This window comes from Penicillium soppii (assembly GCF_028829465.1).
Source record: "Penicillium soppii strain IBT 18220 chromosome Unknown utg000001l, whole genome shotgun sequence".
Lineage (NCBI taxonomy): Eukaryota > Fungi > Ascomycota > Eurotiomycetes > Eurotiales > Aspergillaceae > Penicillium > Penicillium soppii.
The window spans coordinates 636,379-657,141 of record NW_026643231.1 but is presented as its reverse complement, the minus strand read 5'-3'; the positions used below and the strand labels follow the sequence as shown (position 1 = coordinate 657,141).

The window sequence follows — 20,763 nt, the reverse complement described above, 5'->3', positions numbered from 1 at the left end:
TGTCTACATTGTTCGTATCTGGATATAATTTAAATAATCCAGCTTATATCTAATGTCTCTTTTGCTTTCTGTTTGTCAAATGTATATTCACATGCTATAACTATGTTCAAAGAACATCTGGGAAGTCTGAACATAGCTGATGTTAAATTTGAAGTGTTTGATCTCTGCAAAGTACAATAAGGCGTTCTGAATCCACGATTTCACGCCCAGTGAAAATTCTGATGTATATTCCAAACATAGAAATGAGGCTGGTAGAAATATCATTAGGCTGTAGATAAAGGCCAACAAGCGATAGATGGCTATAAGCGTAGAGTATCTACGGAGTACCTAGGTAAACCTCACATATGTATGTATACAGAAGTACATAGGATATTAATTTATATGCATTAAAGTGATCTAGATCCACATCGACTCTGTCCTGAATAACAACGGCAGCTGACGTAGCCCGGTAAATATTCAAGATCATTAGCATGATATCGTATGACTCTACAATGTTTACCCTATATTTAATGTTCTTAATATAAATTATGGCTTGTATAATATATATGATTATGATAATACGTAAGTAGCGTAAATCAATATACAGCATGAATATACAGTACTAAGACAAAAGTCCTAACAAAGTAACAGTAACACCTTCAACCGTATGATCGATCCATATTCCCTGCAGCACCCGAACGTGCTACAGGCCCGTGTACATTGTACCCGCATTGTATCCCAGACACTGCATTTGCATCTCTTTCATCCTCTATCTATATTTAATCCCTTCAGTTTCAGTATACGAAAAGATTCTTGAGCTGAACAGTAGAAAGCTCTTCCATATAGTCCTCAAAATAATCCCACCTATTATATTAGCCTTGAAGTTGACCGGTGCTACTGCACAACCCAACGTTTAGCCCCAAACGCCCCCGCCCACCCCTCCAATTGCTTAGCCCGCACGAAGGAATTTTTTTTTATTCCAGAAGTTACAGGAGTCCCACTTTGGTTCTTTGAATTTCTAAATGTTGTAGCGAGGAGAGAGAGAAAGAGAGAGAGAGAGAGAGAGACGGCACAGCGGCTGGGTATGCGCAAACGGACTATAGATGTCATGCATGCTGACACTCCGCAGATCTGAGGATATTTTCTTAGGCAGAACAGTGCGTTGATATCTGTATGAATGACCTTTTCCGATTCCGTTATACTCCGTTCCCCTCTCGTCATTATCATTTTTTTTTTTAGAAAAAAAAATCCTTCCCTTCTTCACACTCCCGCTCTATACTATGTAAACCGAATCTAACGCGCTTACAGCTTTAGATTTGCGGAGTATGTCGGAGCGCACTGCGCATGACGGGCTTTCCAATATAAGAGACCGCTCGTCCAACCTAAGCCTCAGTACAACCGGCGCATCAGACAGACCGCAGAGACAAAAGCACGAAGTGATCGTCACAAGCATGACTTCGTCCTCCCCCGTGCCGGACCTGTCTAGCGCATCGCCATCGTCGATCTCCTCGGTGGATACTCGACCGGGGTCCGGATATAGTTTTGGACCAGGGCCAGGACTAGGATCCGAACCAGGATCTGGATCTGGATCTGGCCGCGATGGAATCTATGTCCTTGATGAATCCGGCATGACCCCACTACTCCCCGACCAGGCCTTATCGCGCAGACTGTCATGGGCCACTACACCATCAGTGTCATCCGCGTCGCCATCGCTACCGATATCGGTATCGAGCGTTCGCCCATACGCCTGTCTCTTCTACATGCTCGACTGCCAAGAGTCCTTCGACGAGCCCGCCGAATGGCGAACGCACATCTTCAGCCATTTCCGCGCACACCCGACGCCGCCGACGGCGCGATGTCCCATGTGCGCGAATACGACGTTCGTCGACGAGGACGACAAAGACGCCGAGTCTCGAAGTGACGCATCCACATCCTCTGCGTGGGACCAGATGCTCGACCATGTCGCCGAAGACCATTACGGGAATGGGCAGGGGTTGGCGGGGAGTCGGCCGGATTTCGAGCTGATGCGGTATTTGTATGGGATGAGGATTATCACGGATGCCCAGTTTAAGGCTATGCAGTTGCCTCCGGCGCCGTCGAGTCCGGCTTATCATCGTTCGCAGGATGGTGTTAGAGCGAGTATTGGTTCTGCTGATGAGCCATATTGTGCGCCATATAGTAAGAGGCGGGAGGAAAGGATGCGTGGACAGCAGAGGGGCGTTGGTGTTGTTTAGAGTAGTTTTTGTTTTGTCTTGTCTTTGTGTTTTTGGTTTTGAATATTCCCCCTTTTCGCTTCCTGTATACCTGTACTTTGGGTTAATTGAGAAATGTTACAATTGTGTGTTATTTTGTTTATCGACTCTGCATTCTGAGTGAGACTTAAATTGAGAAGAAGATTGTACGCGAATATCAAAAGGCAGATGTATAGATCCGCAACCTCACCGCCCTGAATGACGGCTTTGCGACGTTCCTGGACTTCATCGCGGAAACCAGTCTGAGAAATAATTAACATTGGAACTTGAATTTCCTTTGTAGCGCAATTCCGCTCTTACCCCTCCTCTGTTACGAATTTATCTACACAAAATATGGATCGTCTGTCTTTAAACGAAAGCCCTGCCAATGCGCAACGCAGCCCCCGCCCACAGAACCAATTCGCCCAGTCTCAACCCCAGAATCAGAATCAGAATGCCCTCGGTCCAGCTGGCCCCCAGCCAACAGGCGGCCCGCCGCAATTACCTCCGCAGATGTTCACCACTGCCGCGCAGCTTCTCGATTTAACGGATAGTACGTCCGCCGGTCACCTGCGGGGAATTGCCCCCCCCCCATTCAAACACATCGGCTGACTAGCTCTCAGAGAAACTCGTCCTCATCCTCCGTGACGGGCGGAAACTCATCGGTGTCCTACGGAGCTGGGACCAATTTGGTATGCCTGTCGCACGACCTGTCTCGTCCTCTGTCTTACATTCATGCAGCAAACCTTGTTTTCCAAGAGACGATCGAGCGCGTCTACGCCGGCCAGCTGTACGCTGATGTTCCGCGGGGTATCTTTATCGTTCGCGGAGAGAATGTACTCTTACTGGGTGAAGTGGTAAGTTGGAAAAACTCCTATTCCGCGGCAAGCTTTTTGTTCTATGGGACTCTCGTTGACGGATAATCGTTTAGGATCTCGACCGCGAAGACGACATCCCGCCGACCATGACCAAGGCTCCTATCGAGGAAGTCTTTGCATTGAAGAAGAAGGAAGAGGATAAGCGGAAAAAGGGCGATAAGAAGCGTTATGACGAGCTGCAGGCTCTTGGCTTCGAGCCCGAGCATAGTGGCGAGATCTTGTTCTAATGATGGGTTATGCTTTGTTTGGTCGTCTGATCGGATTCTCTACGCTGTCGAGCTGCTCCGGCATGAGTGCATGGATTCCTGAATATGGAATGAGATGTAGGCTACGAAGGACTTCTGGTCCATTGCTTAGCACAGATGTCTTTGCGACGGCGTTTGGATAGCATCGGCTCTGGAGTTTTGGTGGATTCTCATCTTGCCGGCGGTATAGTACGGGCTTTGTCCATGGTGTTTGCCAGGATTAGAGGCTGGGATCGGTGTAAGACCGTCTAGTCTGGAGCAACCTCTCCTTCACGATCGTCCCATATGGGTCTACTGACAGCCTATGGGACTATGGAAATGGTGCTGAGCTGTTGTATGGCCGGCTTCGGGCTCATGAAGTTCTGATTGATGTTTGATACACAATTTTTTTGCACGATAAACTAGTATGCGAATGACATGAAAGTTAAAAGGCAATGTTGAAACCCAGTAACGTACGTTATACCAACGAGAAAAATTTAACAATATCTATGTTCATTGACTTGACAAACTTTTGAACAGAGTCGTAATCGTATCATGAAAAAGACGCAGAACTCTGCATCAGAACGGAAAAGCCCACAGCCAACGGGTAACCACAGCGGAGGGTATTATGAGAAACGTCTAACACTAACCAAGCACGACAGGGACCGAAGACCAGATGGCAGAAACAAGAGGGTTAACAAGAAAGAAACAAAAAATCAGTAACACGGAACGATAACTCCAGGATCTGCTAGATGCCACCCTCTTTCCACCAAAATACGTACCCAGCCCGAGAGCTAAATAAAAGATGTACTATAACCTATTGGTAAATAGTTTACCTCTTCTTACCCCATCCCGAGCGGTTACCACCACCCCTGGGAGCCTTGCCAAGACTGCGGCGCTTCTCGATACGACCACCTCCAGAACCAGATTGCTTGGGAGCACCGAGACCACGACGACCAGAGCTCTGACCGCCACCGGAAGCGCGCAGGTCCTGCTTCAGGTCCTCGTCATCGACATCCATGCTGTCGCCGGCATTCTTCTTGCGGGCCTGGCCCATCTTCACCTTACCACCCTGGCCACGACGGACAGCGTCGGGACCGCTCACGGCAGCAAGGTAGGCGTTGACACCGCCGTCACCGGCACCGGACATCTCAACATCGTCAGTAACGACATCACCATCCGCACCGAGGATAAGTCGGCCGTCAGCATCAAATTTGGCAGCGTGCTTCTTCTTTGAGCCGGGGCCTGTGTTGAGGAAGCGTTGACTGGGTTTGGTGGTAGAGATGCTGGCCAGAGCATTGGACCCGAGCAGATCAAGCGGGTTGTCTTCAGGAGACATCTCGCGGATGTACTGGGTGCTCTGTCCCTTCTTCTTGCCGCCGCGGCCCTTGATGCGGGCTTGGTCGTCGACTTCGACATCGCTGTCGCCGTCATCGGAGCCGTCCGAAGAGTCGGAGTCGGAGCCATACACGGCCTTGTCGAAGGCGTTACCGGATTGGGGCTTGGTGGCCTTCTCCTCGCCTTCGTCGTCCTCATCCTCGGCACCTTCCTTCTTCTTGCGCTTGCTGCGCTCACGGGCTTTGCGGATATTGACGACAAGCTTGCGGTCTTCCTCGCCGACGATGGCCTCCAGGAGGGGAGCACCGAAGCGGCGCACGAGGCGGTCGATGATGCCCTTGACCTTGCTGCGAAGACGGCCCTTGTGCTCCTTGTTCCAAGCCATGAGGTTGGGGACGAGAGAGGCGAGACGGGGCCGAAGGGTGTCATCGGGGAGAACAACAACCGCCACCTTGACGAAGCCAAGAACGGAGCGGACAATTTCACGGTTGTTGGAGGTAAGGAAGAGCTCGACGGTCTCGACAATCTCGGTGAGCATCTCGGGCTGGAGCTGTGTCTGGAAGTCGAAAAACAGCCTAGAAAGCGCTGTGACAGATGCTGCGACCATGTGAGGCGCCGAGCCAGCAAGACCGGCAGAGAGCATGGTGAAGAATTCCTCGAGTGTGGCGGGGGCATCGGGCGAGTCGTCCGGCACGCCGGGAACAAGCGATCGACGGATGACAGTGCCAGGGGGATTGCGCTCTGAGTCGATTGTGCGCTTAGCCAACAGAATCAACAGATCGAAGGCTGCGGTGCGTGTCTTCTCGTTGCTCTCCTTGCAGCCCAACACGACTTCCGACAGGATTGCCGGAATGAAATGCAAATCTGAGGTGGGCAGGTGATTGATCAACTCGGAGATAGCAAGCATACGGTCACGACGGCCAGATGCAGGGGTGCTGTCAGTAGTGGCAAGCATGAGAGTCTGCAACTCTCCACTGCGCTCTTGGAGAGCTTCCCGACCGGTCTCAGTCGATGCAAGACGGGGAATCAGCTTGTAGGCCTTCTTGATGAGTTGCTGATCCGGGTTGGCAGATGAGCTGTTGAGAATAGCAGCCGCCATGGCGAACAGACCACTGAAGCTGGAGCGGGGGAGGTAGATGGACATGGCGATAACCAGGTCAATCAATGTGTGGGAAGTGGGCGGCATCTTGTCGGCTGAGCCTTGGGGCTGAGCACCCTTGGCTGATGTCTCTTGCTCGGTGGCCAAAGAAGACTCAAGCATGGAAGTAACACGGCTGAAAGTTTCGTTGAGCTCCTATATATTGCGTTAGTTGGTGGTGATTGGATTGTGGTATCCAAAAGTAAAGGTGAAACTTACATTTTCAGGAGTAATGCTCAAGTACGCATTAATACACTGCAGAATGTAGCCCCGGTAGTGGGGAAGAGTCTGACTGTAGACGTTGAACAAAACAGCCAGTAGGTTGCTCGCAAGACCGCCGAGATGAGCAAGGTTCTTCTGTGCAGCAGCCTTGGTGATACGACGTTGCAGAATGAGATCATCCTCTTCACTCTCAACAGACAGAATAGCCTGGTTAGACTCGACCAGGTTCTGCAAGGCACGGCAGACATCAACGCGCAGTTCAGTCTGCTTGTAGAGGACATTGGACAGCAGCTCAGCGAAGCTCTGGTCGAATGCCTCCACGAGATCAAGCGGAAGCTCGCAGTAGCCAGGGAGAGTGCCCCAAGTTTGTTGGACTAGGGTTTCAAAGATCTTCACTTCCACGGACTTCTCAGCAGCACCGAAGCTCACGACCTTCTGGTAAAGTGTCTCGCTAAGAGGAACAAGTTCGGTACGGAAGTGGCGAAGGTTGGTGTTAGTTACGCTGTCGCGCATAATGGGCAACATCCAAACACGACCGGGCTGGCCAGCCTTTTGATCGACAATGTTCAGGGGAAGGATCTCCAAAACTGCCTCGGGGCCCATTGCCTCGATGGCACTACCAAGGACAGCGTCGGCTTCCTTCTTGCCGTGGAAGCCTCCGTTACTGCGGAGCTCACCAACTGTGCTGACGATCTTGACAAGGTAAGGGCTTGATCGCCACTTGAAGCAATCGAACAAAGCCGAGCAGACATTGAACACTTCTCTCCAAGCAGCCTGGAATTTCACGGAAAGCAGTTCAACGGCCGCACGAGCCAGCTTCTCCAAGGTCTTCTCATCATAGACAGAAGGCTCCACAATGACGCTGTTGGGAATACAGTTGTGCAGGAAAGAGATCAGACACTCAGACGCGGAGACGCGAATGTTGCTGGAAGGCGAAGCCATGAATCCGGAGATAAGGGCGAAGAGATCGGGCAGCTTCTCGAAAGTATCCTCGGGGGTGATTTGCGCAGCCACGTCGTAACCGCGTGACAGAACCGCAATCCAGGGGGGAGCAGCTGAGAGTCATTCTGCGCAGGCTTGAGTTCGGAGATTGCGTCCAAAAGACGAGGCAGCTTTGAAGAGGAAAACTCGTCCGCCATTCCCTCGAAAATGACCTCGAATACCTCGAAAGCACCCATGGTGATGTACTCGTTGCTGGAGCGGGATGCGTTCATCAGGAGCTCACTGAGAGGCTCAATCTTCTTGCTGGGCCAACCACCGGATGCCGAAGCAATGGTCTTGACCAACTGCAATGAGTGGATGATAAGGGGCTCGTGGTTGTTAGCCTGGGAATCGTGGCGACCCTTCTTCTGCTTGTGCGCGGCGGTAATGCTATCACCCAGAGTCTTCATCGCAGACTGAGCACACATATCGGCACCAGGGTGGTCCAGAGATGGGCTTGGCGGGGGCGCCTTGAGGACCTTGACGAGAGCCTCCTGGGCACGCTTGCGCACCTTAGGGCGGTGATCAACCGAAAGACTCAGCAGACCAGCCATCGCGCGGCGCGGGCCGACCTGTGTGTGGGGGAGGTTCCATGAGGCGGCATCCTGAGCGATGAGCAGAGACTCGAGGCAACCAATGGAGGGACGCAGAAGTGGGGCTTCAACCTCGGGCAGAGAGAGCGCAGGTGCAAGGCTTTCGAGGATCTGTGAGAATTTGGCGCAAAGGATTGGAGCGGGGACGTAGACGGTTGTGATATCGAGAAGGTAGACGACGGATGTGGCTAGGTCCTTATTGACGATACCTTGCGAAGCCGACAATGACTGAGAGAGAAGTGCAAGAAGAGCGGCAAAATAAGCGGTTGGTGAGAAGTCTGCCTTTTGATCACGAAGGGTATCCTCAACTGCAGAGAGCACCACAGCAGTCTGTGAAGGCATTAGTACCAATTAGCTATGGAGTGGAAATACGAGACTTACATGGTGCTGGTTCTGCAGCTTGGGAGACTTGATCTTCTCAAGCTTCTCCGCCAGAGTCGCCATGATGATTGTTGACGACGAGGTGGAGAAGTCAAAGAAATGTATTATGTGAATGGGAAGAGGGCTGTTTGGCGGTAATAAAAATCGTAAAGGAAAAAAATAAAACCCGGCAGATGTGGAAGCGGTGAGGCTGACGGCGGGGCGGTGATGACTAAGGTATTCATCTGGCCCAGCCCTGGAGGTTTGTATTTCGCTATGAATAAATACCTTGAGGATTGGAAGATGAAAAATTATCAAATTGATCTCGCACCAAATGGGCAGCTTCAAGAGTCTTTAGCTGCCTGGAGATCTTTGTTGAATTTGTATGTCCGTTTAACATAACTGAAATATTGTCTCAAGTACTTTGTATATTTGATGAAGTTCTATCTATTGGATTGAGTGCCATGATTTATGCAAGACTATTACAAAGAAATTGCTTTACAGGCGCGCTGCTTCAGCAGCAATGGCCTCATGCACTCCCTTTGGGAAAGAGTCCCCCTTCGGTTGCCAACTTAGCAATCTTCTAGCCCGCGAAGCTTGCCCTTGCCCATTGGTACCCAGATATGCAATTCCATCTGGTATCACTGCATTTGCCTCTTCGAGATCCATGGACCTCACTGCGTCAGGAGCGTCGATATAGCCAAGGCTGTGTGCTTCTTTGGCAATAATTTCAGCAATAGCCTTGAAGCTCTGAAACAAGATGTCAAGTTAGCAAAGAGACAGTAACGTCTAAAGTGAAAGACGAACCTCAAAGCCACTTTCTGCGAAGAAAAGGCCATTCTCATTCCAAATTGGAACTTGAGTATCATTGACAGCATGCTCCACCAATTTCACAAAGAGCGTCGCCAAATCAGAGACGTGGATGACACCCCATCGGCTTAGCCCTTTGTTGAGATATAGACCAACACGTTGCTGCAGCGCGGCCCGGGATAGTGACGGAATTTGAATGCTCCGCTGATTCACAGGACCTTTTCCAGTACCAAAGATGATAGGAGGGAAGACAATAGCAGTCTTAGGGCCACTTAAGCCCAAGTCGAGGATATAATTATCAACCACCCGGCGACTCTTATAAGCTCGAATGATGTTTCGAAGATCTGCGACCTTGTCCAAATCATCGAAAATCTGATCCGAGGGCTCACCGTATGAGTTGTTATCTACCTCGGGGCCAGACAGAACGCTAGCTCCGGTTACTTGGATGTAATACCCTAGATTTTGTGTCAAGTTAGCGAACAAGACTCTTCCAAGGTGGAGCAAGTGCGTCCGTCGGTCATAGATGGCATACCATCTTTACGTGCTTCTAGGCCTTTTACGATCGCCTTCACACTCTCAATATGTTTGCTACTTGCGGCATCTGAGCAAAGAGAATTAGCAAACAAAAACCTTATCAGTTGAATTGGCATTTTGACTGACGGATGACGACGTTGGCTTTGCGTGATTCTTCTTCGATAATGTCGACATTGTCCAAATCGGCAAGAACAATGCGAGCATTTGGATAAGCAGCCGAGACCTTGCCAGCCTTTCCCTCATCTCTGATCAGTACAGTGACTTCGTAATCGGGATGCGCTTGTTGCAGGACATGGAGGACCTCGCCCCCAATGTAGCCCGTGGCACCAGTTCTATAGTTTGAATGGTTAGTTCGTAAATATTACCAATCAGAAATTATCAACCCACAGAAAGATATGAGGCATAATTGAATTTAGAAACAGCGATAGATGGACAAAAAGTATTTAGAGTCAGAAAGAACACAGGGAAGCCTTGAGAGTTTAATATATCATTCCCCGCACTCGGATAGGAAAGTGATTCCGTGGAGACGACTCCATTCACCCCTCCAGATTATGTGACCTTTCTTTGACTACCGCAGCTCGAAATTGTGATCAATTATGTCAACATGTTAAAAATTGAAGCAAATTGAAGATACTGAAATTATAAAGCTTCATAATGCCAAGACACTAGCTTCAGGCAGAACAGCTGATGCCTGAACTGATCCTCTCCCGGGGAAGAAAAACCGCGCTTCAAATTATAGGTCTGGATTCCCCCTTCGCGAAAAAAAAAAAAGAGGTTCATAATGTCATTTCTCAATTTACCCCTTGAAATTCATAAACAAATCATCTCTTACCTTATTTCCAACCGTGATGTGGCTGCTCTGTCAATTCAATGCTGCGCTCTCCACTCCATTTGTGACATGGCAACACGCAAAAAGTATCACCGGATCAGCGTCTCCTCAGGCGAGCAGAGTATCGATAGAGCATTCGATTTTCTGATGGAAATTTTGAAGAGGCCGACACTTGGCCTGTATGTGCGCCATGTTGAATGCCATGAACCCTTAAGCTGGTATACGGACTACGAAGAAACAAAGCCCATGCGGGATTTGAGCAGCGACGAGATAACTCTTATTCGGGGCGCAGTCAGAAAGGCTGGCTTTGTAGGTCTGAAAGAGGATCGAGTAGTCAATATGCTTATGCAGAGGTTGGAATCCGAGGTTTTCCACTATGAGAGGTGAGGCGAGGCTTTTATCAGATATCGATCTCTCAAATATGGTTATAGCATTGACCTAATAAACAAGGAGCAGAGATGTTAATGCTACATTTGTTACGCAAGCATTGACAGCCATGATTATTGTGGCATCGCCAAACATTGTGTCATTGGCCACGACAGACCCTAATTCTAGAATGTCAAGCCTTGAGTTTCCGCTTGAAAAGGTTTTCCGCCAGGCCAATGCAAACCCAGAGAATACGCTATATCTCCGCAACCTCCGCAGTGTTTATATGATTAGCAAGACTAACTCCACCTTCGAGGATGGACGTTTCTACGTCGGCATGGACCTCCATGCCTTCTTGAGATTTTTCAATAACCTTCCATCCATTGAATCAATCAGTACTGATGCAGTGGAAGATTATCCACAAGGAGAATACGATCTTGAAAAGGCATCATCCAACATCAGCAGAATATTCTTCCATCACTCATCACTCGGATCTCTCCCCCTAGCTGGTTTGATATGGTCGTGCAAAGCACTCAAGGAATTCCAATATTCAATTGGCGGTAGATCAAGCAATGATGGAGGGTACCCTATTTTCAATCCCAAAGCAATTGTCAAAGCCCTATGTGACCATAAGGACACCATAGAGGTCATTGATATTGACACCGAGAGTCGCATCTACGCGTTCCTTCAACTTGATGAGGAAGATAGAGAGCATGATTTGAATCAATATGGGAGCCCATATGAAGAAGGAATCGGAGAAGACTCGCGTCAATTTCTCGCATTGATTTGGAAGAACAGTGGATCTCTGAAGGAGTTTGTGGCTTTGAAACGGTTGAGCTTGGGTGTGAACTTTTTGTTATACTTTGCTCAAGGTGTCAGTGTATCATTTGATCACCCGAGGGAAGGGCTGAATGTGGCGACTTGTCTACCAAACAGTCTAGAGTACTTGTGTGTCCGGGGATACGAGAAGGGCGAGAACAAGGAACACGACGAGCAGATGAATGCGCTGATGGCTTTTTATAAGTCAGGGCAGTCTCAACTAAAAGAACTCAAGGGGATTGAGGAGACAATTCCCAATGCTGATCATGTTGACGACCCAGATGGAAATGACCATCTACTGTGGTCTTTGAAGGAGAGTGGGGATGAGGATGAAGAGGATGAAGAGGACGAAGAGGACGAAGAGGACGAAGAGGAGAGATAGGTTCAAAATCAATACTCCCCTTGAAATTACAGAGGATATGGTGAGTTTTGAAGATTGTCGTTGATCCTTAGCGCTTGAGATGATCAATTCATGGAGCTCTTTGCGATGCCGTGGTAACTCCAATGATTCCCAATGTTTGATTCTCAAACTGTTTATATACTGCCACGTTATGCACCAGCAGCAAAAAACCTCGCAGTCCATTTGTAAAAAAGAAGTAATGATCGACTCTTGCCTCAAGTAGATCGAAGTCGATAAATGAGACCATCCTTCGAATTCGAAGCTACATGTGGTCTGTCGAATTGCTGTAGTAGGCCTGGTATTAGAGGGGAGTTTCCCATCTCCAAAGATAAGTGGGAGCTGATGCTTGCCCCGGGGCCAAATCCAGTGACGTGAAGCAACAATAGAGTCCATTACTCCTAGAAGAAGTAGGGCATATCTGTCATAGGTGACGCACTGATCGGGGACAAATGGCTTTTTGATGTCTAGCCAGACAGGGTAACTTCCATTTATCTCACTGCTAATATCTTTAATTGTAAAAAGGGAATATCAAGAAGATTGAGGCGTAGAAATGCCCCAGCTACCGATAAGTAGGCTATAGAAGGCAGAATGATGGCCAACTTTGTTGTACTGGTACTATGACATCAAGAGAAAGATCGGTCTGGCATACATATGCTTGATTGCATCGTTAAGCAAGGGCAGATCCAGATGTTGTACAAGAGATCCAAAGAGGCAATGATCATCATATCATCAACCTGATCGAGCTTCTCATTGGTCTCTACTTCGATCTATCATTATTATGCATTTTCTCAGCCAGCCAGACTTTTGTACCTGAAGAACTGAGCATGAATTTCTGATCATGGTTAATTTCAGCTGAAAAAGTAGCGGTGAATACGAGAAAGGGTAAAGAGATTGGGTGTAGCGCGACGATCTTCTATGTTGCTTGTGCCGCTTGCCATCAGTCCTTGAGGTATAAAGAAGAGAACATCCTGCTGCCAAATCATGTTTATTCTATCCTCATCCGATTCAATATGAAGCTCTCTCTCCCTTTCTCTCTTGCTCTGATTGCATCAATCAGCCCTGCAATGGCTCGTGGGCCAGCCTCTGAGGTATTTGAATAATCAATACATTCTAAAACGATGTTGATACTGATACATTCATACAGGTCACGATCAATGATGATGCTGGAGAAAACACCTATGCACCTCCCACCTTCGCTTGCGAGGATACCGACGATCCGTATGGTTCTTTTCTCCCGAGGAAAATTTCTGAAATTGACTAAAAGCAAAGTGAGGCAAAGGTGACTAGTATTAAAGTCCAAGCCATGACCGTCAAGTCCCCCAAATGCACATTCTACACGTAAGTCAACTCTAGCTCCGTGAATGAAACATTGTTAATAGAATTAGGGAGCCGGGTTGCGATGGCGACAAGTGGATTATCAAAGTCCCCGAGGATAGCCAGGATGGAATCAAGACACAGAAGTTCAGCAAGCCATTCTACGTGGCCAGCTTCCGCTGTACACCACCCCCACAGAATTTTCGGTGACGTTGACTCGGTATAAACGATAGATGAGATGAATGCTCCTGCCAAGGCTATTTTGAAATATAGCATCTCTATCAAAGTTCATATCACCGGGATATATCCAAAGGCTACAGGAAATGACCAGAGATAATGATAATTACGATAGAATTGATATTGGCAATTTGTCAGGCCGATCGCAAGCCGAACAAAGATTATTGTAGCAAGCAGAAAAATGGTCAAACTAACCTTGGAACCTCGCAAATTGAAAAGCCTGGCTTGTGGATTAATGGTTACATATACCTACCTAGGTGCCCATCTTTTGAAATTTTACTTTCCTTCTCACACATAGAAATGAGTTCTACTAGGAGTGTACCCAGATTATTCCGAAAGTTCACTGCACCTTTTGTCGCGTCGCGCACGTTCCTAATTGATAATCTGGTTGTGACCGTGTTCAAGGATTCAAGTTTCGACGGGGCCGCTACGGCGATGGTTAGGGACTATTTCAAGCGGTGGGCGGCCACTGCAGCGCAGCAGGAAGAAGGCATCGGCCCGGGAAGGCCCGGGAATGTCGAAACGATACTTGTACTGTATTCAGACTACGCAGGATGTGTTAGACTCGGTTCTCGCTGATAAGGAAAGGTTTGTGCGCCTGATTCGGGGGGATTGGAAGGAGTATGACCCGTACGAGGAGGGGGAGAGGTTTGACGGGCAACATGAGGCGATTGAGGGGTACACCATGGAAGATGTAGGATGGATGCAGGTTTCGTTTGATGGTATGATGGTTATTCCTTGGTATTACTTGCGTGATCAGGCTTGGGAGCGAGAGTATCATCGTCCGCCCACAATTGCTTGTTTCTAGTTTTCTTGGGTCTAGACGATTGATCTTTGACAGACTTTGTCTATTAGGGGCATGCCTAACTCCTTGTACTTGGTTTTCTTCATTCGCTGATCCCGACGGCCATTTTCGTGAATTTCACGTCAAATTCTACTATCAATCTGATTTGAGAATCATGACCTGATCTAACTTCATTCTAGCTCAAAAGTTCTTAGGGTAATTTTCTTGTTTGTTTTTCTAGTTATTCCTCGAAGATATGAATCTGCCACATTTTACATTGCTGCAATAGCTTCTGTCGGCTGTCGAAAGATACGGGCCTCACATTAACGAGGCACAAATGCAGGCAATTTAACCAACGTACAGAGGTTATGATTTCAAAGTACCAAGGATTAAAGATGTCTTGCGAGTGCTTCGCTGCATGACACGATAATATCTCGCTGCGATTTAATCCACTCAGTTGTCCATTCCTTCAACCGCGGGATTGCATCCACATCATCTAAGGATCCCGGGTCATCAAAATTGTTGAGAACACCTTTCAATGGTTTGTTTTGGGTAAGCCAGCCTAGAATTCCTTTCGAGTCTGCCGGCTCGGGAAGCTCCTTGCTGACATTGAGTCGATAATACTTCTTTGTTTGGGCGTGAGGAGCAAAGGCATCAACGAGTACACGGAACAGGATGTTAGTGTTTTCGGTGTTTGTCGCTATAACTGCAAAGCTCTCCATTGCTTTTTGAAAGTCAAGGCCCGGCTGTGCGACTGCCAAGTTGGCTCCCATTCCTGTGCCAATGCTCAGGAAACAGTCTGTTTCCCGAGTTGGACCATAAAAACTGAGAATCTCGGTCCATAACCTGAAAAAGAAGAAAAGAATTAGTGTTAGTGCAAAATATGGTGTATATGAACATGCGGGCTTTACCATCCGAGTGGGTTATTTGCAAGCAGTCCGCCGTCTACCAACTTTACTCGACCCACTTGAATTGGCCTGAAGTACCCTGGAGCTGCAGAAGTTGCTCGGGCAGCCTCCCATAACTTGATGTTGGCAAGGTCAGATCCCGGTGGATCCAGGTCGTTTGTATAGGAACGTAGGAAAACGGGTCCCCGGTTACTAGCAGACTCTTCACGTGTTGCCATCAAAAAGCTACGTGGTGCCAATCAGCCGAGAAATCCAAGAACCCAGCGGGGAAGCTCAAGGAATTTTGCATACTCACATCTTGCAAGGATTGCTTTCATCCAACAGCAGTACATTGTCTGCTTTCTGCCCAAGCTTCTTACGAAGTAGCTCTTTGATGGCCTTTTCCAACTGTCTAGCGGAGTAAAACTCACCCTTGGTCAGATAGTCTAAGGTCCTTCCAATATGCTTGTGTAGCCAGCCAGAGCCAAAAACATCTTTCATTACGGAATCGTAAGTATCAAGGCATTCCTGGGCACTCATCTTCAAACGGCCAAGCATAATAGCAATTAATCTATCATTTTCAGTCAGAGTGGGCTTTGGGCTGATAATCAATTGAGAAGTCTTGCGATGGAAACTTACCCGCCTGTGCTTGTACCTCCGATCAAATCAAACACCTCATGCGGTCTCTTGTTAGGGGCAGCTCGGTCCATGACCTCCTTTAAAAGCATCAATGAAGAATAACCCCGGACACCACCCCCGTCTATAATCCAGGTTAGTCACTGCGACTTTCATCATGAACAAATTGGATTGGATAGGTATCTTACCAAGAGCTAGAACGCGAAGAGGGCGTTTCTCGTTTCCAGCAAAGGTTTCCGCTAAATTCCACGCAGCTTTGATTTTTGGGGAATATGTCGAATTATTGGCATTGACACAATCTAGAAGCTGTTGTACTGCGACAGTTTTCTGAAATACTTCAGCAAAGCTTGGCGGTTGATCAATAATCGTAGGTTTTCCCATTTCAAGGACCAGACATGCTGCCCTGCCATAGAGCGCCCAACCGGAGTAAAGAGCACAGACTCGGATGCCAATACAATTTCCGACCTTGGAATTGATTTCAGTCATTTTCATCAACACGGGACCTAGAACGATACATACCTCTAGCAACCCCATCATGTCGTGCTTGCCAGGAAGTACTTCGCCAGCCAACTATTGCAATCTTAGTGACCAAGCTTTGACAAAATGATATGTCAGTCTCATACCCAACCATACTCCTTCGACCCCATGTCATTCTTGTGACTTTGCCACGCCAACTCAACGCCCTCTCGTGTCCTGGGGCTATCCGACGATTCATTTTCATAAAGTGCTATCTCCAACCAAGTCCAATTTCCCAGTGCACGATCGTCCACCCATCCTTGATCATGAGTATCGGCAAACAACTGCACACTTTGAAGTGCCTCAATAGCGGCCTGGCTGAGAGGCTATATAATGGGGGTATTGTCAGCACTATCTTCCGAACAGACGAAGCTAGAAGAACGAACTGGCGATTTGAACCAAGTCTTCCGAACTGTTGCTGAAGCTTGACCAACTACAAGTGGCTTGCCATCGTCGCCCGAAATTGTCGTAGAAACGAAGAAACGGCCCTTTGGAAAGACCGACTTGTCATCGATAGCCCGCAGGGGCAAAGGTTGCAGGCCTTCCAGCGAAGTGGGAATAGACATTTTTGTTGAACAAGATGTATGTGTGTGAGAATTTGATAATCAAAACATGTCGAATGTTACTCTATCTCCCTATCTATCTTCTCTATTATAGGCGCAAGCTGATGACTCCTCGGCCTAATCATCCATAGATGGATTGTCGGCGGCTCCTAAAGTATAATATAACACCAGTCTTCGTGTCATCGGGCCAACAAATGGTTCAGACTATACTGGCACATAGAGACGATAGGCGGAAGCATCATTGAGCTGGGTTCTAGGTCTCAGCTGGGGTCACATGCCCGGATTTCAAAGGCTGGACTAAACAAGTCTCGTATTTTGTTCAGGCGCAAATATCCACAAAGTTAAACTGAAGACTTAGTGGTCAGCTTACTCAATAATCTTGACGCAAATTTTCGCAAGTCTCTATCTACTTGAGCTGCAGATTTTAGAGCCCCGATTCCAAATTTGGAAAGTTCAACATTGCCGAGACTATGCCATAGAACGTTCCTTGTTCTCTGAAAGCTTGGCTTTTATTATTGAAAGTCTTTTGCATCTTTGATAGTACCAATTTACTCAATTATCTTATTGTGGCTGATTCAACGATTCGGCCTGGCTCTAAGAGCAACTATCCTAAGCTAAAGACATCCGAAACCAACTACACAAGGTTCATCAAAGACGCAACTGTATCCGTATTGTTACTATATATAGTGCAATAATAAAAAACCTGGATATCCACTCTTGGATGAGTTAAACATCCTGTTTTCCAAGGTTCCGTGCAGCGGCTATATGCATGATTAATGCCCATGAAGATTCTGTCTCCCAACAAGTCAAAAAATCCCTCAGGTTTAATGCGGACGAGAGTAGTGTGTCCCAATGTGCCACTGAGCCCTTTCATAGTAGCGTCACTGCGGTCCAGGTCGGTATCGTGCGACATGTCCCATTTTTTCTTTATGTCTCTCAGTTGTTCTCTGGTCAAAGCACAGCACTAGCATCAAAGAAAGTTGAGAATTCTTGAGAATCAGAGGAAAGGCAAATTAAGCTTATGGCATAGTACCTGTTGATGAACACAACCTGAATTCAAAAGAAACCATCAAAACAAAGAAGTAAGCCGCTACCAATTTCGGCATGTTTCAAAATGCCAAAAAGCAAAATTCCACTTTCTTCCAAGTTTCTGTTTATTCAGTAGTCTTCATTTCTTAGAGATTCAAGACATGCTATTTTAAGTGCTCTTATTGGTGCTCTGAACAGAGGAATAGGGTCTTGTTTGGGTGCTAAAACTGAAGGAGTTGAACAAAGGGCCAAGCACACCCTTACCTGTTTCCGCAACACAAGCCGATTCCAAACACCTTTTATCTACATCAATCACATGTGAGTATATCCAGTTAGTATATATTGGTTCTGCTGGGCCCTACAGTGTAAGTAACTGGTTTTATCAATGATATTTGAGCAACTGCCCTGGCGACAAAAGATTTCGAGCACAATGCCATTTGCAACTGAGCTCGAAATTGACAAGATTGAATGGAGGACACTGCGCGAGCAATACCGGAAGGTATCGCTCCAGAATGGCGACCGAACTCAGGTCCACATGAAAGACCAAGGGAATATTGGCTTCGATGATATCAAACAGCGCACTGAGTTGGAGTTTGCTACTTCGATGATCATAGGTAAGCTTTCAAACGTTTGTTTATGAACAAGCTAACCTGGAAAATTTTAGCCTTTCTAACAGACCACACAAAGTATACTGCTGCCGAATCGACTGCGGTGATCGGATCCCCGTTGCAACCGATGTTGGCAAATTACGAAGCTGAACATAGATTCCATCGGGCAATGACCGAGCTTTTGTATCTATACAATGCGAAAAGGTTTGCTGAAGCACTTCGTTTTAGCGAAATAGTTGAAAAGTATAATCAGGAGTGGAAGGAGCATTTCAAGAAATAAAAGATTGGATATCGTCGATCATAGACCCTTTTGTTTTGAGCTGTTGGTCTTGTTGATAGTCAAGAAATGAAATCTCTTTATAAAAACGCGTTAAGGCTAGGACTCTATGATTATGAAACTGTAGCTAGAGATAATCATGGCATAGGGTAGTGCTATATGAAAAGGGTAAAGCAGCAGGGCCATCAGAACTTATATTGACTGGATGATTCCTTTTTAGCAAATTCCTATGGAAAGTCTAGAGCTCGAATGAAGAAGATAAACTGCCAAAGGCATTTAATGGATCATATGCGTTTGAAAGAATTTAAACATGCCGCTGAGGATAATTATCAAAATTTTATCTCGCTCTCGCTCATGTAAGGTACCCCTAAGGCCCACAAAGTTGCACGGGAATGCCCGCCCGAACCGCCGAAACACTAAAAACAGTGGCCTGGGCGAATGAAATCCACTCAACCTTTTCACATCTTCAGTTTAAGAGCTGCAGCGACCGTTGGTCGAGGAGAGGATGAGAACCTTTAACTATAGTCTTTACAATAAATTATGTCGATCGAGTTTAGTTAAACCATCTGGAATGCGTGCGATATCTTACTTGCAACCCATTTCAGTCGCACTTTGTGATTTAGCAGATATGAGCTACGATATAGTACACTGGCATTTGGTTAGTATCTGGAAATCGAGAAATTAAGCAAAAAGAAATAATGATCAACATCTTGGGTTGCTGTACTCTATAGAACATGAGGAATGGACGTGACCCCGGGTGGAACAATGATCGACGCGGCTATCGATAAAAGATCTTGCGCGATGCATATATGGATGAAATGAGAGATCTGACAAGCCGAAATGTGGCAGATCTAAACACCCAAAGCTATATAAGTCGTGCTTTCCCCCGAGAAGTTTATTCAACTCCCATAGATGACAAAAAGAAGACTGCAATTCATCTTCTTGTTTTTTCAATTCTTTTTTAAAATGCGCTTGTTTGCCCTCACATCCGTTTTGGCTCTGGCTCTTGGTGCCAATGCTGCCTTCACCGCTGCTCAGGCCACATCCAACATCGATGCTATTACTCAGAAATCTGCGGATACCAGGGAAGTTGCAAACGGCATTATCACTTTCAATGCGGTCCGCTCTGGCCCACTACGCTACGTTTTCAATTGGGGTGATAGAAACCTCGGACTGGGACAGGTCATCTTCTGGCCATACTAAATTGAAGCTACAGAAATTTTTCTAGGGCTTTAAAGACATCATTGCTCTTGCCAACCAAGATATCTCTGCTATTTCTCTGGAGCGCAGCTTGAAGGACGGTCGCGCCGAGGTTGTCGATGGCAGCAAGAAGCGTGAGAACAACTAGAAACGTCAGGAGGCTGGATACAGCGACCCCGGTCAACTGAAAATCTGCACTACCTTCCGAGGCGTAAGTCTAATGACTTGAACTTTTCGTGTGGTATCAATTCTGATTTTGATCTAGTTCTTGCAAGTCCATCAGGGGCTTTTGGAAGTCGTCAAGCAAGCACGGTATCTTGAGCCAGGCACAGTTTACCCAGTCTATTGCTGCTGTTCGATGCACCCTTGAAGGCGGCGTTGAAAAAAATGCTCTCGGTTCCATCGACTTGTTTCCCACTTGCGCTGAGGATGCTGCTAAGGACAAAAACGCCCTTGACATGACTCTCCGTGATGCGGAAGACACTTACAACTAGATAAGTCTTGTGTCTTGGGCTGGCTTAGAAGTTACTTCTAATCCAATGCAAAATATCTCGGTCCTAGGTCCACCATGGAACCGCTGTCGTTATATTTATCTTGAAGGTCCCAAAGTGTGTGCGGAATGAAAAGAGGCAGATTTTGCATACCTTGATTACCATGATATAAAGTCCAAGTGAACTGTTCTTCTCAAAAGCTCCACCAGGCATGAAGAGGATTTAAGTGATGATTAGCAGTGAACATGAATGTAAACGCATATAGGCTGCAGCTCTGAGGCCCTCAAGATGATCGGGGCCTTAGGCCACAAATGATGCCTGAAAAGATCAGGCGCACTGCCCCCCGCAATCCATGGACTTCTCTCCGCCTCACTTTTTATGCCTTTCATTAGTCTTTTTTTTCTCAGTTAGATTTCTGAGTCTTCTGACATTTATCAATGATTTTATTTTGACTGAAATACCTGGCGAAATCAAGTGATTGCTCTTTTAGAGCAGGGCCACTGGCTAAACCCAGCCCCC

General features: G+C 47.1%; 10 protein-coding genes across 10 annotated transcripts; 7 read left to right on the top strand and 3 right to left on the bottom strand.

The window, feature by feature from the left end:
- Positions 1–1,304: 1,304 nt before the first annotated feature.
- On the top strand, positions 1,305–2,213 carry N7529_000241 (uncharacterized protein; the record flags this gene model as incomplete). Its single annotated transcript, XM_057235772.1, has 1 exon — positions 1,305–2,213. The coding sequence occupies one exon, from the start codon at positions 1,305–1,307 to the stop codon at positions 2,211–2,213; it is 909 nt and encodes a 302-aa protein (XP_057102575.1).
- Positions 2,214–2,564: 351 nt separating this feature from the next.
- N7529_000240 (uncharacterized protein) lies at positions 2,565–3,315 on the top strand (the record flags this gene model as incomplete). The annotated part of the gene is made up of 3 exons (XM_057235771.1): positions 2,565–2,763; positions 2,970–3,067; positions 3,142–3,315. The coding sequence occupies 3 exons, from the start codon at positions 2,565–2,567 to the stop codon at positions 3,313–3,315; spliced, it is 471 nt and encodes a 156-aa protein (XP_057102574.1).
- An 829-nt stretch (positions 3,316–4,144) lies between these two features.
- Positions 4,145–8,028, bottom strand: N7529_000239 (mRNA-binding protein RRP12; the record flags this gene model as incomplete). Its single annotated transcript, XM_057235770.1, has 4 exons — positions 4,145–5,944; positions 6,008–7,065; positions 7,116–7,914; positions 7,966–8,028. 4 exons carry the CDS (start codon positions 8,026–8,028, stop codon positions 4,145–4,147), a joined length of 3,720 nt encoding a protein of 1,239 aa, XP_057102573.1.
- A 414-nt stretch (positions 8,029–8,442) lies between these two features.
- N7529_000238 (uncharacterized protein) lies at positions 8,443–9,692 on the bottom strand (the record flags this gene model as incomplete). The annotated part of the gene is made up of 5 exons (XM_057235769.1): positions 8,443–8,694; positions 8,752–9,209; positions 9,287–9,355; positions 9,415–9,620; positions 9,676–9,692. The coding sequence occupies 5 exons, from the start codon at positions 9,690–9,692 to the stop codon at positions 8,443–8,445; spliced, it is 1,002 nt and encodes a 333-aa protein (XP_057102572.1).
- A 494-nt stretch (positions 9,693–10,186) lies between these two features.
- Positions 10,187–11,684, top strand: N7529_000237 (uncharacterized protein; the record flags this gene model as incomplete). The annotated part of the gene is made up of 2 exons (XM_057235768.1): positions 10,187–10,500; positions 10,574–11,684. 2 exons carry the CDS (start codon positions 10,187–10,189, stop codon positions 11,682–11,684), a joined length of 1,425 nt encoding a protein of 474 aa, XP_057102571.1.
- Positions 11,685–12,712: 1,028 nt separating this feature from the next.
- On the top strand, positions 12,713–13,226 carry N7529_000236 (uncharacterized protein; the record flags this gene model as incomplete). The annotated part of the gene is made up of 4 exons (XM_057235767.1): positions 12,713–12,790; positions 12,847–12,920; positions 12,972–13,040; positions 13,088–13,226. 4 exons carry the CDS (start codon positions 12,713–12,715, stop codon positions 13,224–13,226), a joined length of 360 nt encoding a protein of 119 aa, XP_057102570.1.
- Positions 13,227–13,553: 327 nt separating this feature from the next.
- N7529_000235 (uncharacterized protein) lies at positions 13,554–14,257 on the top strand (the record flags this gene model as incomplete). Its single annotated transcript, XM_057235766.1, has 3 exons — positions 13,554–13,789; positions 13,842–13,975; positions 14,238–14,257. The coding sequence occupies 3 exons, from the start codon at positions 13,554–13,556 to the stop codon at positions 14,255–14,257; spliced, it is 390 nt and encodes a 129-aa protein (XP_057102569.1).
- A 169-nt stretch (positions 14,258–14,426) lies between these two features.
- Positions 14,427–16,642, bottom strand: N7529_000234 (uncharacterized protein; the record flags this gene model as incomplete). The annotated part of the gene is made up of 8 exons (XM_057235765.1): positions 14,427–14,883; positions 15,024–15,170; positions 15,241–15,495; positions 15,564–15,684; positions 15,749–16,025; positions 16,080–16,130; positions 16,184–16,402; positions 16,463–16,642. 8 exons carry the CDS (start codon positions 16,640–16,642, stop codon positions 14,427–14,429), a joined length of 1,707 nt encoding a protein of 568 aa, XP_057102568.1.
- Positions 16,643–18,098: 1,456 nt separating this feature from the next.
- On the top strand, positions 18,099–18,426 carry N7529_000233 (uncharacterized protein; the record flags this gene model as incomplete). The annotated part of the gene is made up of 2 exons (XM_057235764.1): positions 18,099–18,282; positions 18,356–18,426. 2 exons carry the CDS (start codon positions 18,099–18,101, stop codon positions 18,424–18,426), a joined length of 255 nt encoding a protein of 84 aa, XP_057102567.1.
- Positions 18,427–19,519: 1,093 nt separating this feature from the next.
- N7529_000232 (uncharacterized protein) lies at positions 19,520–20,247 on the top strand (the record flags this gene model as incomplete). Its single annotated transcript, XM_057235763.1, has 4 exons — positions 19,520–19,735; positions 19,782–19,887; positions 20,019–20,065; positions 20,086–20,247. The coding sequence occupies 4 exons, from the start codon at positions 19,520–19,522 to the stop codon at positions 20,245–20,247; spliced, it is 531 nt and encodes a 176-aa protein (XP_057102566.1).
- Between the last annotated feature and the right edge of the window lie 516 nt (positions 20,248–20,763).